The 17,779-nt window shown below is 37.0% G+C and overlaps 1 protein-coding gene across 1 annotated transcript in view; it reads left to right on the top strand.

Annotated features, from left to right (window-relative positions):
- The window catches only part of fras1 (Fraser extracellular matrix complex subunit 1), a 383,712-nt gene that overhangs the window by 120,908 nt on the left and 245,025 nt on the right, over positions 1–17,779 (top strand). The window contains exons 9-11 of the mRNA XM_072912400.1: positions 11,266–11,457; positions 12,000–12,089; positions 16,156–16,303. Coding sequence (XP_072768501.1) covers positions 11,266–11,457; positions 12,000–12,089; positions 16,156–16,303 — 430 coding nt within the window. The remainder of the gene's footprint in view (positions 1–11,265; positions 11,458–11,999; positions 12,090–16,155; positions 16,304–17,779) is intronic.

Raw genomic sequence — 17,779 nt, 5'->3', positions numbered from 1 at the left:
TTTTCCAAAGAATTATGCTGACAATTTAATTTGAAAAACAAATAATAATTTAAAAAAAGTGTGTTTGTCAAGTTACAGTGTTTTAAAATTCAGTGTGTAAAAATTCGCTGGAAAATAAACAATTGTACAAAATTGTGTGCAGAAAAATTCTGCATTAAAGAAAATGTCAGTGTGTAGAAATTCAGTGTGAAATAATTCACCAGGAGTGAGTCTTGAGTTTTGAAGCAACAAATATTTCTGCACTCAATTTTTTTCACTTAATTATTTTTACACTGAATTTTTACACACTGGATATTTTTACACCGATTTTTTTTCCCACTAAATATTTTTTCACTTCATTTTCCCGCACTGACTTTTTTTACACAGATTTCTTCTGGAATAAATATTTTTACACAGATTTTTTCTTATGAATTTTTTTTACACTGAATTTTTCTGCACTGATTTTTTTACACACTTGGGTTTTTTTTACGCAGGATTTATTTTACACTGGATATTTTTAGACTGATTTTTTTCAGAATTTATTTTTCCCACTGAAATTTTTCAGACTAAATTTTTCTGCAATAAATATTTTTACACCAATTTTTTCTGAATTTACTTTTTTTAATTGACTTTTTTCCATAGAATTATGCTGACAGTTTAATTTTAAAAACAAATAATAATTTTTAAAAAAAAGTGTGTTTTGAAAGTCTGTTTGTCAAGTTACAGTCTTTAAAAATTCAGTGTGAAAAAATTCACTGTAAAATAAATAATTGTACACAATTGTGTGCAGAAAAATTCTGCGTTAAAGAAAATGTCAGTGTGTAGACATTCAGTGTGAAATAATTCACCAGGAGTGAGTCTTGAGTTTTGAAGCAACAAATATTTCTGCACTCAATTTTTTTCACTTAATTATTTTTACACACTGGATATTTTTACACAGATTTATTTTCCCACTAAATATTTTTTCACTTAATTTTCCCGCACTGACTTTTTTTTTACACAGATTTTTTCTGGAATAAATATTTTTACACAGATTTTTTCTTATGGATTTTTTTACACTGAATTTTCCTGCACTGATTTTTTTACACTGACTTTTTACACACTTGGGTTTTTTTTACGCAGGATTTATTTTACACTGGATATTTTTACACTGATTTTTTTCAGAATTTATTTTTCCCACTGAATTTTTTCAGACTAAATTTTTCTGCAATAAATATTTTTACACCAATTTTTTCTGAATTTACTTTTTTTAATTGACTTTTTTCCATAGAATTATGCTGACAGTTTAATTTTAAAAACAAATAATAATAAATTAAAAAAAGTGTGTTTTGAAAGTCTGTTTGTCAAGTTACAGTCTTTAAAAATTCAGTGTGAAAAAATTCACTGTAAAATAAATAATTGTACACAATTGTGTGCAGAAAAATTCTGCGTTAAAGAAAATGTCAGTGTGTAGACATTCAGTGTGAAATAATTCACCAGGAGTGAGTCTTGAGTTTTGAAGCAACAAATATTTCTGCACTCAATTTTTTTCACTTAATTATTTTTACACTGAATTTTTACACACTGGATATTTTTACACCGATTTTTTTCCCCACTAAATATTTTTTCACTTCATTTTCCCGCACTGACTTTTTTTACACAGATTTTTTCTAGAACGAATATTTTTACACATATTTTTTCTTATGGATTTTTTTTACACTGAATTTTCCTGCACTGATTTTTTTACACTGACTTTTTACACACTTGTTTTTTTTTACGCAGGATTTATTTTACACTGGATATTTTTACACTGATTTTTTTCAGAATTTATTTTTCCCACTGAAATTTTTCAGACTAAATTTTTCTGCAATAAATATTTTTACACCAATTTTTTCTGAATTTACTTTTTTTAATTGACTTTTTTCCATAGAATTATGCTGACAGTTTAATTTTAAAAACAAATAATAATTTAAAAAAAAAAGTGTGTTTTGAAAGTCTGTTTGTCAAGTTACAGTCTTTAAAAATTCAGTGTGAAAAAATTCACTGTAAAATAAATAATTGTACACAATTGTGTGCAGAAAAATTCTGCGTTAAAGAAAATGTCAGTGTGTAGACATTCAGTGTGAAATAATTCACCAGGAGTGAGTCTTGAGTTTTGAAGCAACAAATATTTCTGCACTCAATTTTTTTCACTTAATTATTTTTACACTGAATTTTTACACACTGGATATTTTTACACCGATTTTTTTCCCCACTAAATATTTTTTCACTTCATTTTCCCGCACTGACTTTTTTTACACAGATTTTTTCTAGAACGAATATTTTTACACATATTTTTTCTTATGGATTTTTTTTACACTGAATTTTCCTGCACTGATTTTTTTACACTGACTTTTTACACACTTGTTTTTTTTTACGCAGGATTTATTTTACACTGGATATTTTTACACTGATTTTTTTCAGAATTTATTTTTCCCACTGAAATTTTTCAGACTAAATTTTTCTGCAATAAATATTTTTACACCAATTTTTTCTGAATTTACTTTTTTTAATTGACTTTTTTCCATAGAATTATGCTGACAGTTTAATTTTAAAAACAAATAATAATTTAAAAAAAAAAGTGTGTTTTGAAAGTCTGTTTGTCAAGTTACAGTCTTTAAAAATTCAGTGTGAAAAAATTCACTGTAAAATAAATAATTGTACACAATTGTGTGCAGAAAAATTCTGCGTTAAAGAAAATGTCAGTGTGTAGACATTCAGTGTGAAATAATTCACCAGGAGTGAGTCTTGAGTTTTGAAGCAACAAATATTTCTGCACTCAATTTTTTTCATTTAATTATTTTTACACTTCATTTTCCCGCAATGGCTTTTTTTACACAGATTTTTTCTGGAATAAATATTTTTACACAGATTTTTTCTTATTTTTTACTCTGAATTTTCCTGCACTGATTTTTTTTACACTGACTTTTTACACACTGGATATTTTTACACAGATTTTTTCCCCCACTAAATATTTTTTTCACTTCATTTTCCCGCACTGACTTTTTTTACATAGATTTTTTCTGGAATAACTATTTTTACACAGATTTTTTCTTATTTTTTACACTGAATTTTCCTGCACTGATTTTTTTACACTGACTTTTTACACACTTGGGGGTTTTTTTTACGCAGGATTTATTTTACACTGGATATTTTTAGACTGATTTTTTTCAGAATTTATTTTTCCCACTGAAATTTTTCAGACTAAATTTTTCTGCAATAAATATTTTTACACCAATTTTTTCTGAATTTATTTTTTTTAATTGAGTTTTTTCCATAGAATTATGCTGACAGTTTAATTTTAAAAACAAATAATAATTTTTTTAAAAAGTGAGTTTTGAAAGTCTGTTTGTCAAGTTACAGTCTTTTAAAATTCAGTGTGAAAAAATTCACTGTAAAATAAATAATTGTACACAATTGTGTGCAGAAAAATTCTGCGTTAAAGAAAATGTCAGTGTGTAGAAATTCAGTGTGAAATAATTCACCAGGAGTGAGTCTTGAGTTTTAAAGCAACAAATATTTCTGCACTCAATTCTTTTCACTTAATTATTTTTACACTGAATTTTTACACATTGGATATTTTTACACCGATTTTTTTTCCCCACTAAATATTTTTTCACTTCATTTTCCCGCACTGACTTTTTTTTACACAGATTTTTTCTGGAATAAATATTTTTACACAGATTTTTTCTTATTTTTTACACTGAATTTTCCTGCACTGATTTTTTACACTGACTTTTTACACACTTAGGTTTTTTTTACGCAGGATTTATTTTACACTGGATATTTTTAGACTGATTTTTTTCAGAATTTATTTTTCCCACTGAAATTTTTCAGACTAAATTTTTCTGCAATAAATATTTTTACACCAATTTTTTCTGAATTTATTTTTTTTAATTGAGTTTTTTCCATAGAATTTATGCTGACAGTTTAATTTTAAAAACAAATAATAATTAAAAAAAAAAAAGTGAGTTTTGAAAGTATGTTTGTCAAGTTACAGTCTTTTAAAATTCAGTGTGAAAAAATTCACTGTAAAATAAATAATTGTACACAATTGTGTGCAGAAAAATTCTGCGTTAAAGAAAATGTCAGTGTGTAGAAATTCAGTGTGAAATAATTCACCAGGAGTGAGTCTTGAGTTTTGAAGCAACAAATATTTCTGCACTCAATTTTTTTCACTTGATTATTTTTACACTTCATTTTCCCGCACTGGCTTTTTTTACACAGATTTTTTCTGGAATAAATATTTTTACACATATTTTTTCTTATTTTTTACTATGAATTTTCCTGCACTGATTTTTTTACACTGACTTTTTACACACTGGATATTTTTACACAGATTTTTTTCCCACTAAATATTTTTTTCACTTCATTTTCCCGCACTGACTTTTTTTACATAGATTTTTTCAGGAATAAATATTTTACACAGATTTTTTCTTATTTTTTACACTGAATTTTCCTGCACTGATTTTTTTACACTGACTTTTTACACACTTGGGGTTTTTTTACGCAGGATTTATTTTACACTGGATATTTTTAGACTGATTTTTTTCAGAATTTATTTTTCCCACTGAAATTTTTCAGACTAAATTTTTCTGCAATAAATATTTTTACACCAATTTTTTCTAAATTTATTTTTTTTCATTGAGTTTTTTCCATATAATTATGCTGACAGTTTAATTTTTAAAAAGAAATAATAATTTAAAAAAAAAAGTGTGTTTTGAAAGTCTGTTACAGTCTTTTAAAATTCAGTGTGAAAAAATTCACTGTAAAATAAATAATTGTACACAATTGTGTGCAGAAAAATTCTGCGTTAAAGAAAATGTCAGTGTGTAGAAATTCAGTGTGAAATAATTCACCAGGAGTGAGTCTTGAGTTTTGAAGCAACAAATATTTCTGCACTTAATTTTCCCGCACAGATTTTTTCGGGAATTAATATTTTTACACCGATTTTTTCTTATGGATTTTTTTTACACTGACTTTTCACACACTACTTTTTTTTTGCACTGGATATTTTTAGACTGATTTTCCCACTGAAATTTTTTAGACAAATTTTTTCTGCAATAAGTATTTTTACACCAATTTTTTCTGAATAGATTTTTTTTTACCCTGAATTTTCCTGCACTGGTTTTTTTACACTTAATTTTTTTTTTACAAAACTGATGTTTTAAACCGAGCAAATGTGTATTGAATGAAATGGTCAGTAAAAGGATGTAATAAATAATCCATGCTAGGATTCTTCCAGGGTCCCCACAGGTCTCTTCAATGACCCCCTTGAGTGTGGGAAAGCGGCATGTCGCGCTCTTCGCGCTCGATAATGTCCTTCTCGGCCGGGCAGTGTCAGATTGTCAGGACGTCGTGAGCGGTTGCCATGGTGACCAGCCTGTTCTCGCCCGCTGAACAAAGCAAACATGGCAGCATCTCTTTGTGATGTGAGCCTGTAGCAAAACCTCCCAGTCACCACGTCGTCACGTCCAAGGAGACTTCAGCAAACTCACTTCATCCTAATCATAGAAATATTTGTGAGGGCGCTTATTCATTCATTCATTCATTTTTCCACCGATCGCTGTCACAATGTTCCAGTCCAGCAGCCGCCGGGGGTTGCAGTTAAGGGTAGTAAAAAAAAATCGATTTCAAATTTTTTCAGCAAAAGCTGCTGGGGGTGGCGGCTACGAATGTCAACAAAAAAAAACATTCAGATTAATCGCGATTCTTCTTTGTAACGATTCTTAATCGATACAAAAATATAAAAAAATCGGTTTAATTATTTTATTTTTTTTTCTCAATCTGTCCTGTCAGCTACAGCCGCCAAAAAGAACATAAACAATTTTTGATTAATCGCGTTTCTTCTTTGTAACAATTCTTAATCGATTAAAAAATCTCAAAAATCGGTTTTAATTTTAAAATGTTTTCTCAATCTGTCCTGCAGTTAAGGGTGCAAAACAATTATAATTGTGATTCGTATTTGTAACGAATTCTTAATCAGTTAAAAAAAAATCGGATTAAAATCTTTTTTTTTTTTTTTTTTTAATCTGTCCTGTCAGCAACAGCCGCCAAAAAAAATAAAATTATTAATCGTGATTTTTCTTTGTAACCATTCTTAATCGATTCAAAACTATCAAAAATCGATTTTAATAGGTTTTTTTTGGGGGTTTTTTCAATCCGTACTGTCAGCAGAAAAAAAATAAAAAATCTGATTAATCGCGATTCTTCTTTGTAATGATTCTTAATCGCTTGAAAAACATCCAAACTCGATTCTAATTTTTTTTTAAATTCAATCTGTCCTGTCAGCAGCAGCCGCCAAGTTGCGGCTAGGGCTGTCAAAAAAAACCAAAAATGTTTCCGATTAATCGCGATTTTTCTTTGTAACAATTATTAATCGATTAAAAAATATAAAAAAATCAATTTTAATAGTTTTTTGGTTTTTTTTCAATCCGTCCTGTCAGCAGAAGCCACTGGGGGTTGTGACTAGGGGTGACAAATCCCCCCCCCCCCCCCAAAAAAAATCTGATTAATCGCGATTCTTCTTTGTATCAATTCATAATCGATTGAAAAACATCCAAAATCGATTCTAATTATATTTTTGTTTCAATCTGTCCTGTCAGCAGCAGCCGCCAAGTTGCGGATAGGGCTGTCAAAAAAGCCTGAAAATGTTTAAATTATTTGCGATTCTTCTTTGTAACGATTCTTAATCTTTTTTTAAAAAAAATCAAAAATCGATAAAAAAAAAAAAAAAATTCAATCTGTACTGTCAGCAGAAGCTGCTGGGGGTGGCAGCTAGGGCTGTAAAAAAAAAAAAAAAAAAAACATTCAGATTAATCGCGATTCTACTTTGTAACGATTCTTAATCGTTTAAAAAATATCAAAAACTGTTTTTTATTTTCAAAAGTTTTTGTTTTCAATTTGTCCTGCCAGCAGCAGCCGCCGGGGGTTACAGTTAAGGATGCAAAACAATTATAATTGTGATTCGTATTTGTAACGAATTCTTAATCAGTTAAAAAAAAATCGGTTTAAAATCTTTCTTTTTTTTTATCTGTCCTGTCAGCAACAGCCGCCAAAAAAATTAAAATTATTAATCGTGATTCTTCTTTGTAACAATTCTTAATCGATTCAAAACTATCAAAAATCGATTTTAATTGTTTTTTTTTGTTTTTTTTCAATCCGTCCTGTCAGCAGAAGCCACTGGGAGTTGTGACTCGAGGTGACAAAAAAAAAAAAAAAAATCTGATTAATCGCGATTCTTCTTTGTAATGATTCTTAATCGCTTGAAAAACATCCAAACTCGATTCTAATTTTTTTTTTAATTCAATCTGTCCTGTCAGCAGCAGCCGCCAAGTTGCGGCTAGGGCTGTCAAAAACCCCCAAAAATGTTTCCGATTAATCACGATTCTTCTTTGTAGCGATTCTTAATAGAAAATCAATTTAAATGTTTTTTTTTTTCAATCTGTCCAGTCAGCAGAAGCTGCTGGGGGCTGTCAAAAAAAAAATCTGATTAATTGCAATTCTTCTTTGTAACGATTCTTAATCGCTTGAAAAACATCCAAAATCGGTTGTATTTATATTTTTTTCACTCTGTCCTGTCAGCAACAGCCGCTAAGTATCGGCTAGGGCTGTCAAATGTTTTTTTTTTAATTAAAACATTTTTGATTAATCGCGATTCTTCTTTGTAACGATTCATAATCGACTGAAAAACATCCAAAATCGATTGTTTTTATAATTTTGTTTCAATCTGTCCTGTCAGCAGCACTCGCCAACTTGCGGATAGGGCTGTCAAAAAAGCCTGAAAATGTTTAGATTAATCGCGATTCTTCTTTGTAACGATTCTTAATCGATTAAAAAAAATCAATTTAAATGTTTTTTTTTCCAATCTGTACAGTCAGCAGAAGCTGCTGGGGGTGGCGGCTAGGGCTGTCAAAAAAAAAATTATTCAGATTAATCGCGATTCTTCTTGGTAACGATTCTTAATGGATACAAAAATATAGAAAATCGGTTTTAATTGAAAAACATTTTCTCAATCTGTCCTGCCAGCAGCAGCCGCCGGGATTGTGATTCGTATTTGTAACGAATTCTTAATCAGTTAAAAAAAAATCGAATTCCAATCTATGTATTTTTTTTAATCTGTCCTGTCAGCAACAGCCGCCAAAAAAAAACAAAAAATGTTTTTGATTAATCACGATTTTTCTTTGTAACAATTATTAATCGATTAAAAAATATAAAAAATCGATTTTAATTGTTTTTTGTTTTTTTTTCAATCCGTCCTGTCAGCAGAAGCCACTGGGGGTTGTGAATAGGGGTGACAAACCCCCACTTCAAAAAAATCTGATTAATCGCGATTCTTCTTTGTAACGATTCATAATCGATTGAAAAACATCCAAAATCGATTCCAATTATATTTTTGTTTCAATCTGACCTGTCAGCAGCACTCGCCAAGTTGCGGATAGGGCTGTCAAAAAAGCCTAAAAATGTTTAGATTAATCGCGATTCTTCTTTGTAACGATTCTTAATCGATAAAAAAAAAATCAAAAATCAATTTAAATGTTTGTTTTTTCCAATCTGTACAGTCAGCAGAAGCTGCTGGGGGTGGCGGCTAGGGCTGTCAAAAAAAAAATCATTCAGATTAATCGCGATTCTTCTTGGTAACGATTCTTAATCGATACAAAAATATAGAAAATCGGTTTTAATTGAAAAACATTTTCTCAATCTGTCCTGCCAGCAGCAGCCGCCGGGATTGTGATTCGTATTTGTAACGAATTTTTAGTCAGTTAAAAAAAAATCGAATTCCAATCTATGTATTTTTTTTAATCTGTCCTGTCAGCAACAGCCGCCAAAAAAAAAAAAAAAATGTTTTTGATTAATCGCGATTTTTCTTTGTAACAATTATTAATCGATTAAAAAATATAAAAAATCGATTTTAATTGTTTTTTGTTTTTTTTTCAATCCGTCCTGTCAGCAGAAGCCACTGGGGGTTGTGAATAGGGGTGACAAACCCCCACTTCAAAAAAATCTGATTAATCGCGATTCTTCTTTGTAACGATTCATAATCGATTGAAAAACATCCAAAATCGATTCCAATTATATTTTTGTTTCAATCTGACCTGTCAGCAGCACTCGCCAAGTTGCGGATAGGGCTGTCAAAAAAGCCTAAAAATGTTTAGATTAATCGCGATTCTTCTTTGTAACGATTCTTAATCGATAAAAAAAAAATCAAAAATCAATTTAAATGTTTGTTTTTTCCAATCTGTACAGTCAGCAGAAGCTGCTGGGGGTGGCGGCTAGGGCTGTCAAAAAAAAAATCATTCAGATTAATCGCGATTCTTCTTGGTAACGATTCTTAATTGATACAAAAATATAGAAAATCGGTTTTAATTGAAAAACATTTTCTCAATCTGTCCTGCCAGCAGCAGCCGCCGGGATTGTGATTCGTATTTGTAACGAATTCTTAATCAGTTAAAAAAAAATCGAATTCCAATCTATGTATTTTTTTTAATCTGTCCTGTCAGCAACAGCCGCCAAAAAAAAAAAAAAATGCTTTTGATTAATCGCGATTTTTCTTTGTTAGCAATTATTAATCGATTAAAAAATATAAAAAATCGATTTTAATTGTTTTTTGGTTTTTTTTCAATCCGTCCTGTCAGCAGAAGCCACTGGGGGTTGTGAATAGGGGTGACAAAACCCCCCCCAAAAAAAATCTGATTAATCGCGATTCTTCTTTGTAATAATCGATTGAAAAACATCCAAAATTGATTGTAATTATATTTTTGTTTCAATCTGTCCTGTCAGCAGCAGCCGCCAAGTTGCGGATAGGGCTGTCAAAAAAGCCTGAAAATGTTTAAATTATTATTTGTAACGGTTCTTAATCTATTAAAAAAAAAAAAATCAAAAATCGATAAAACTGATTTTTTTTTTTCAATCTGTACTGTCAGCAGTAGCCGCTGGGGGTGGCGGCTAGGGCTGTAAAAAAAAACAAAAAAACATTCAGATTAATCGCGATTCTACTTTGTAACGATTCTTAATCGTTTAAAAAATATCAAAAACTGTTTTTTATTTTCAAAAGTTTTTGTTTTCAATCTGTCCTGCCAGCAGCAGCCGCCGGGGGTTACAGTTAAGGGTGCAAAACAATTATAATTGTGATTCGTATTTGTGACAAATTCTTAATCAGTTAAAGAAAATCGGATTAAAATCTTTTCTTTTTTTTTTATCTGTCCTGTCAGCAACAGCCGCCAAAAAAAATAAAATTATTAATCGTGATTCTTCTTTGTAACAATTCTTAATCGATTCAAAACTATCAAAAATCGATTTTAATAGTTTTTTTGGGGGGTTTTTTCAATCCGTCCTGTCAGCAGAAGCCACTGGGAGTTGTGACTTGAGGTGACAAAAAAAAAAAAAAATCTGATTAATCGCGATTCTTCTTTGTAATGATTCTTAATCGCTTGAAAAACATCCAAACTTGATTCTAATTTTTTTTTTTAATTCAATCTGTCCTGTCAGCAGCAGCCGCCAAGTTGTCAAAAAAAAACAAAAATGTTTCCGATTAATCGCGATTCTTCTTTGTAACAATTATTAATCGATTAAAAAATATAAAAAATCGATTTTAATTGTTTTTTGGGGTTTTTTCAATCCGTCCTGTCAGCAGAAGCCACTGGGGGTTGTGACAAAAAAATCAAAAAATCTGATTAATCGCGATTCTTCTTTGTAACGATTCATAATCGATTGAAAAACATCCTAAATCGATTCTAATTATATTTTTGTTTCAGTCTGTCTTGTCAGCAGCAGCCGCCAAGTTGCGGATAGGGCTGTCAAAAAAGCCTGAAAAGGTTTAAATTATTATTTGTAACGATTCTTAATCTATAAAAAAAAAAATCAAAAATCGATAAAAAAATTATTTTTTTTCAATCTGTACTGTCAGCAGAAGCCGCTGGGGGTGGCGGCTAGGGCTGTAAAAAAAACATTCAGATTAATCGCGATTCTACTTTGTAACGATTCTTAATCGTTTAAAAAATATCAAAAATTGTTTTTTATTTTCAAAAGTTTTTGTTTTCAATCTGTCCTGCCAGCAGCAGCCGTCAAATTGCGGCTAGGGCTGTCAAAAAAAAAAAAAAAATTTTAGATTAATCGCGATTCTTATTTGTAACGATTCTTAATCGATTAAAAATATCAAACATCGATTAAAATTTTTTTTTTTCAATCTGCCCTGTCGGAGGTGGTGTGGAAGTGGAGTTGGCGGCTGAACCCTGAACCCTGTGCCGTGTGCCGTGTGCCCCTCTGCAGGGCCAGAGCAAGATCAGGCGGGCGGAGCAGTGCTGCGAGGAGTGTGCGGCCACACGGGGGAGCTGCCGGCACCAGGGCCTGGTCCGATACCACGGCGACACCTGGAACGCCGCCGGCTGCGAGTTCTGCTCCTGCAGCCGGGGCCAGGTCCTGTGTCGGAAGGCGGAGTGCGGGCGTGTGGACTGTCCGCAGGTAAGCGCAACCATAGAAGTTGGTATACTACATTACCCGCAAGTAATTCAAAAAAATAAGTTGTTGTGCAAAATAAATAAATCAATAAATAACTTAAATAACATTTAAAAAAATAAGTTGTGTAAAAAAATTTTTTTAGTTGTTTTAGTAAAATAAATAAATTATTCAAAATTAAATTAAAAAAGAAGTCGTTTGTGTAAAAAAAGTAAATTAAAAAAAAAAGATGTGAGTGAAGCTCAGGTGTGTTTGTTGTTGTTGTTGTTGTTCACTTCAGGATGTTTGGATTGTACAGGAAGTGTGACATCACATCTGGTTGTGTTGCCTTACTTTATTTCCTGTCAGCGCTCTTATTTTGGTTCCGCTTCCTGCGTGAGCGCTCCTTTCCCTCACCTGTCCCTGATTGGCTCACCTGCTGGCCAACCAGGCTGCTTATTTCTACCTGTTGGTCAGGTGTGGCGTCTTCCTGATGTCCAGGACCTTTCATGACTGCTCCTCCTCCACTTAATGACCGACCAAGTTAATGTTAGCACTTTGTCTCTCAGGGGTCACGCCTGCTTCACCTGCCAGGACTTTGCTGCCCTCAGTGTTCCTCTCAGAGAACTTCCTGCCTGCACCAAGGACAAGTACACCAGGTACTTTCACCTGTGGGACTTTTAGCTCGCTGGTTAGCACGCTCGTGTCTCCAGCAGGGACTGAACCACGCGGATTAACCAACTAACTTTAGCATGCTAGATGGTTAGCTCGTTTTGCAGGCATACGCCTCTGAGGAAATATTTTCTTATTTAATGCACGTTAACTTTTAGCATGCTAACATCATGTTAGTACTTTTTTAAACTCATTTTGCACCTCAAAGTCCAATATTTGGTATTTCATGCATGCTAACTTTCGCATGCTAAATATTTAGCAAATTTTGCAGGCATACGCCTCAGAGTCAAATGTTTTCTTTAAATGGACGCTAACTTTTAGCATGTTAACATTAGCATGCTAGGTATTAACTAATTTTGCAGGCATACGCCTCAGATAGTCCCTCAGATAGACCCTCAGATAGACCCTCAGATAGACCCTGAGATAGTCCAACAGTTAGACCCTCAGATAGACCAACAGTTAGACCCTCAGATAGTCCAACAGTTAGACCCTCAGATAGTCCAACAGTTAGACCCTCAGATAGTCCAACAGTTAGACCCTCAGATAGTCCAACAGTTAGACCCTCAGATAGTCCAACAGTTAGATCCTCAGATAGACCAACAGTTAGACCCTCAGATAGTCCCTCAGATAGACCCTCAGTTAGACCCTCAGATAGACCAACAGTTAGACCCTCAGTTAGACCATCAAATAGACCCTCAGATAGTCCAACAGTTAGACCCTCAGTTAGACCCTCAGATAGTCCAACAGTTAGACCCTCAGATAGTCCCTCAGATAGACCCTCAGATAGTCCAACAGTTAGACCCGCAGATAGTCCCTCAGATAGTCCAACAGTTAGATCCTCAGTTAGACCCTCAGATAGTCCAACAGTTAGACCCTCAGATAGTCCCTCAGATAGACCCTCAGATAGTCCAACAGTTAGACCCGCAGATAGTCCCTCAGATAGACCCTCAGATAGTCCAACAGTTAGATCCTCAGTTAGACCCTCAGATAGTCCAACAGTTAGACCCTCAGTTAGACCCTCAGATAGTCCAACAGTTAGACCCTCAGTTAGACCATCAAATAGACCCTCAGATAGTCCCTCAGATAGTCCAACAGTTAGACCCTCAGTTAGACCCTCAGATAGTCCAACAGTTAGACCCTCAGATAGTCCAACAGTTAGACCCTCAGTTAGACCCTCAGATAGTCCCTCAGTCAGACCCTCAGATAGTCCCTCAGTCAGACCCTCAGATAGTCCCTCAGTCAGACCCTCAGTTAGACCCTCAGATAGTCCAACAGTTAGACCCTCAGATAGTCCCTCAGTCAGACCCTCAGATAGTCCCTCAGTCAGACCCTCAGATAGTCCCTCAGTCAGACCCTCAGTTAGACCCTCAGTTAGACCCTCAGGTAGACCCTCAGATAGTCCAACAGTTAAACCCTCAGTTAGACCCTCAAATAGACCCTCAGATAGTCCAACAGTTTGACCCTCAGATAGTCCAACAGTTAGACCCTCAGTTAGACTCTCAGATAGTCCAACAGTTAGACCCTCAGTTAGACCATCAAATAGACCCTCAGATAGTCCAACAGTTAGACCCTCAGATAGACCCTCAGATAGTCCAACAGTTAGACCCTCAGTTAGACCATCAAATAGACCCTCAGATAGTCCAACAGTCAGTCAGACCCTCAGATAGTCCCTTAGATAGACCCTCAGATAGTCTAACAGTTAGACCCTCAGTTAGACCCTCAGATAGTCCCTCAGATCGACCCTCAGATAGTCCAACAGTTAGACCTTCAGTTAGACCCTCAGATAGTCCAACAGTTAGACCCTCAGTTAGACCCTCAGATAGTCCAACAGTTAGACCCTCTGTTAGACCCTCAGATAGTCCCTCAGATAGACCCTCAGATAGTCCAACAGTTAGACCCTCAGTTAGACCCTCAGATAGTCCCTCAGATCGACCCTCAGATAGTCCAACAGTTAGACCTTCAGTTAGACCCTCAGATAGTCCAACAGTTAGACCCTTTGTTAGACCCTCTGTTAGACCCTCAGATAGTCCCTCAGATCGACCCTCAGATAGTTCAACAGTTAGACCTTCAGTTAGACCCTCAGATAGTCCAACAGTTAGACCCTCTGTTAGACCCTCAGATAGTCCCTCAGATCGACCCTCAGATAGTCCAACAGTTAGACCCTCAGTTAGACCCTCAGATAGTCCAACAGTTAGACCCTCTGTTAGACCCTCAGATAGTCCCTCAGATAGACCCTCAGATAGTCCAACAGTTAGACCCTCAGATAGTCCAACAGTTAGACCCTCTGTTAGACCCTCAGATAGTCCCTCAGATAGACCCTCAGATAGTCCAACAGTTAGACCCTCAGATAGTCCAACAGTTAGACCCTCTGTTAGACCCTCAGATAGACCCTCAGATAGTCCAACAGTTAGACCTTCAGTTAGACCCTCAGATAGTCCAACAGTTAGACCCTCTGTTAGACCCTCAGATAGTCCCTCAGATCGACCCTCAGATAGTCCAACAGTTAGACCTTCAGTTAGACCCTCAGATAGTCCCTCAGATCGACCCTCAGATAGTCCAACAGTTAGACCTTCAGATAGTCCAACAGTTAGACCTTCAGTTAGACCCTCAGATAGTCCAACAGTTAGACCCTCAGTTAGACCCTCAGATAGTCCAACAGTTAGACCCTCTGTTAGACCCTCAGATAGTCCCTCAGATAGACCCTCAGATAGTCCAACAGTTAGACCCTCAGTTAGACCCTCAGATAGTCCCTCAGATCGACCCTCAGATAGTCCAACAGTTAGACCTTCAGTTAGACCCTCAGATAGTCCAACAGTTAGACCCTTTGTTAGACCCTCTGTTAGACCCTCAGATAGTCCCTCAGATCGACCCTCAGATAGTCCAACAGTTAGACCTTCAGTTAGACCCTCAGATAGTCCAACAGTTAGACCCTCTGTTAGACCCTCAGATAGTCCCTCAGATCGACCCTCAGATAGTCCAACAGTTAGACCTTCAGTTAGACCCTCAGATAGTCCAACAGTTAGACCCTCTGTTAGACCCTCTGTTAGACCCTCAGATAGTCCCTCAGATCGACCCTCAGATAGTCCAACAGTTAGACCTTCAGTTAGACCCTCAGATAGTCCAACAGTTAGACCCTCTGTTAGACCCTCAGATAGTCCCTCAGATCGACCCTCAGATAGTCCAACAGTTAGACCTTCAGTTAGACCCTCAGATAGTCCCTCAGATCGACCCTCAGATAGTCCAACAGTTAGACCCTCAGATAGTCCCTCAGATCGACCCTCAGATAGTCCAACAGTTAGACCCTCAGTTAGACCCTCAGATAGTCCAACAGTTAGACCCTCTGTTAGACCCTCAGATAGTCCCTCAGATAGACCCTCAGATAGTCCAACAGTTAGACCCTCAGATAGTCCAACAGTTAGACCCTCAGTTAGACCCTCAGATAGTCCCTCAGATCGACCCTCAGATAGTCCAACAGTTAGACCCTCAGTTAGACCCTCAGATAGTCCAACAGTTAGACCCTCTGTTAGACCCTCAGATAGTCCCTCAGATAGACCCTCAGATAGTCCAACAGTTAGACCCTCAGATAGTCCAACAGTTAGACCCTCTGTTAGACCCTCAGATAGTCCCTCAGATAGACCCTCAGATAGTCCAACAGTTAGACCCTCAGATAGTCCAACAGTTAGACCCTCTGTTAGACCCTCAGATAGACCCTCAGATAGTCCAACAGTTAGACCCTCAGATAGTCCAACAGTTAGACCCTCAGATAGTCCAACAGTTAGACCCTCAGATAGTCCAACAGTTAGACCCTCTGTTAGAACCTCAGATAGTCCCTCAGATAGACCCTCAGATAGTCCCTCAGTTAGTCCAGTGAGGGGAAAACTCACAACAAAGTCTGTCTTTTGATCATCTCTATTTATATGTAGTTAGTTTAGTTAGTTAGTTATCTAAACACTAGGATAACAATATGTGATCTAAATAGTAAAATAAGTATTTCTGTATAGTTATGTAAATACTAAGCCAGATGGTAAATCAAATGTGTTGTGTCTTCATCAGGACGCCACTCGCTGGAGCCCCGCCCCCTGCAGGCAGTGTGAGTGTGGCGAGGGTCATGTGACCTGTTACCTGCAGTCCTGCCCCACCTGTCCCCCGGGCACCTTGGCTGTCACCCAGCAGGGGGGGTGCTGCCCCCGCTGTCAGCAAGGTGAGTTGCAATGCATGCTGGGAACTCTTCTTCTCTATGCAAATGATGTCATTCAATCTTTTTTTTTGCTGATGGTGCAGTTTTGTAAAGTAGACAACGCGACATGCGGTTGTCGGCAACGTGACATGCGGTTGTCGGCAACGCGACATGCGGTAGTCGGCAACACCACATGCGGTTGTCGACAATACCACATGCGGTTGTCGGCAACACCACATGCGGTTGTCGACAATACCACATGCGGTTGTCGACAATACCACATGCGGTTGTCGGCAACGCGACATGCGGTTGTCGACAATACCACATGCGGTTGTCGGCAACGTGACATGCGGTTGTCGGCAACGCGACATGCGGTTGTCGACAACACCACATGCGGTTGTCGGCAACACCACATGCGGTTGTCAGCAACACCACATGCGGTTGTCGGCAACACCACATGCGGTTGTCGACAATACCACATGCGGTTGTCGGCAACACCACATGCGGTTGTCGACAATACCACATGCGGTTGTCGGCAACGCGACATGCGGTTGTCGACAATACCACATGCGGTTGTCGACAACACCACATGCGGTTGTCGGCAACGTGACATGCGGTTGTCGGCAACGCGACATGCGGTTGTCGACAATACCACATGCGGTTGTCGGCAACACCACATGCGGTTGTCGGCAACACCACATGCGGTTGTCGACAACACCACATGCGGTTGTCGACAATACCACATGCGGTTGTCGGCAACACCACATGCGGTTGTCGGCAACACCACATGCGGTTGTCGGCAACACCACATGCGGTTGTCGGCAACACCACATGCGGTTGTCGGCAACACCACATGCGGTTGTCGGCAACACCACATGCGGTTGTCGGCAACACCACATGCGGTTGTCGGCAACACCACATGCGGTTGTCGGCAACACCACATGCGGTTGTCGACAATACCACATGCGGTTGTCGGCAACACCACATGCGGTTGTCGACAATACCACATGCGGTTGTCGGCAACGCGACATGCGGTTGTCGACAATACCACATGCGGTTGTCGACAACACCACATGCGGTTGTCGGCAACGTGACATGCGGTTGTCGGCAACGCGACATGCGGTTGTCGACAATACCACATGCGGTTGTCGGCAACACCACATGCGGTTGTCGGCAACACCACATGCGGTTGTCGACAACACCACATGCGGTTGTCGACAATACCACATGCGGTTGTCGGCAACACCACATGCGGTTGTCGGCAACACCACATGCGGTTGTCGGCAACACCACATGCGGTTGTCGGCAACACCACATGCGGTTGTCGGCAACACCACATGCGGTTGTCGGCAACACCACATGCGGTTGTCGGCAACACCACATGCGGTTGTCGGCAACACCACATGCGGTTGTCGGCAACACCACATGCGGTTGTCGGCAACACCACATGCGGTTGTCGGCAACACCACATGCGGTTGTCGGCAACACCACATGCGGTTG

This window comes from Nerophis lumbriciformis, linkage group LG03 (genome assembly GCF_033978685.3).
Source record: "Nerophis lumbriciformis linkage group LG03, RoL_Nlum_v2.1, whole genome shotgun sequence".
NCBI classification, from domain to species: Eukaryota; Metazoa; Chordata; class Actinopteri; order Syngnathiformes; family Syngnathidae; genus Nerophis; species Nerophis lumbriciformis.
The sequence above is the reverse complement of the archived record's forward strand: the minus strand, read 5'-3'. Positions and strand labels throughout refer to the sequence as shown.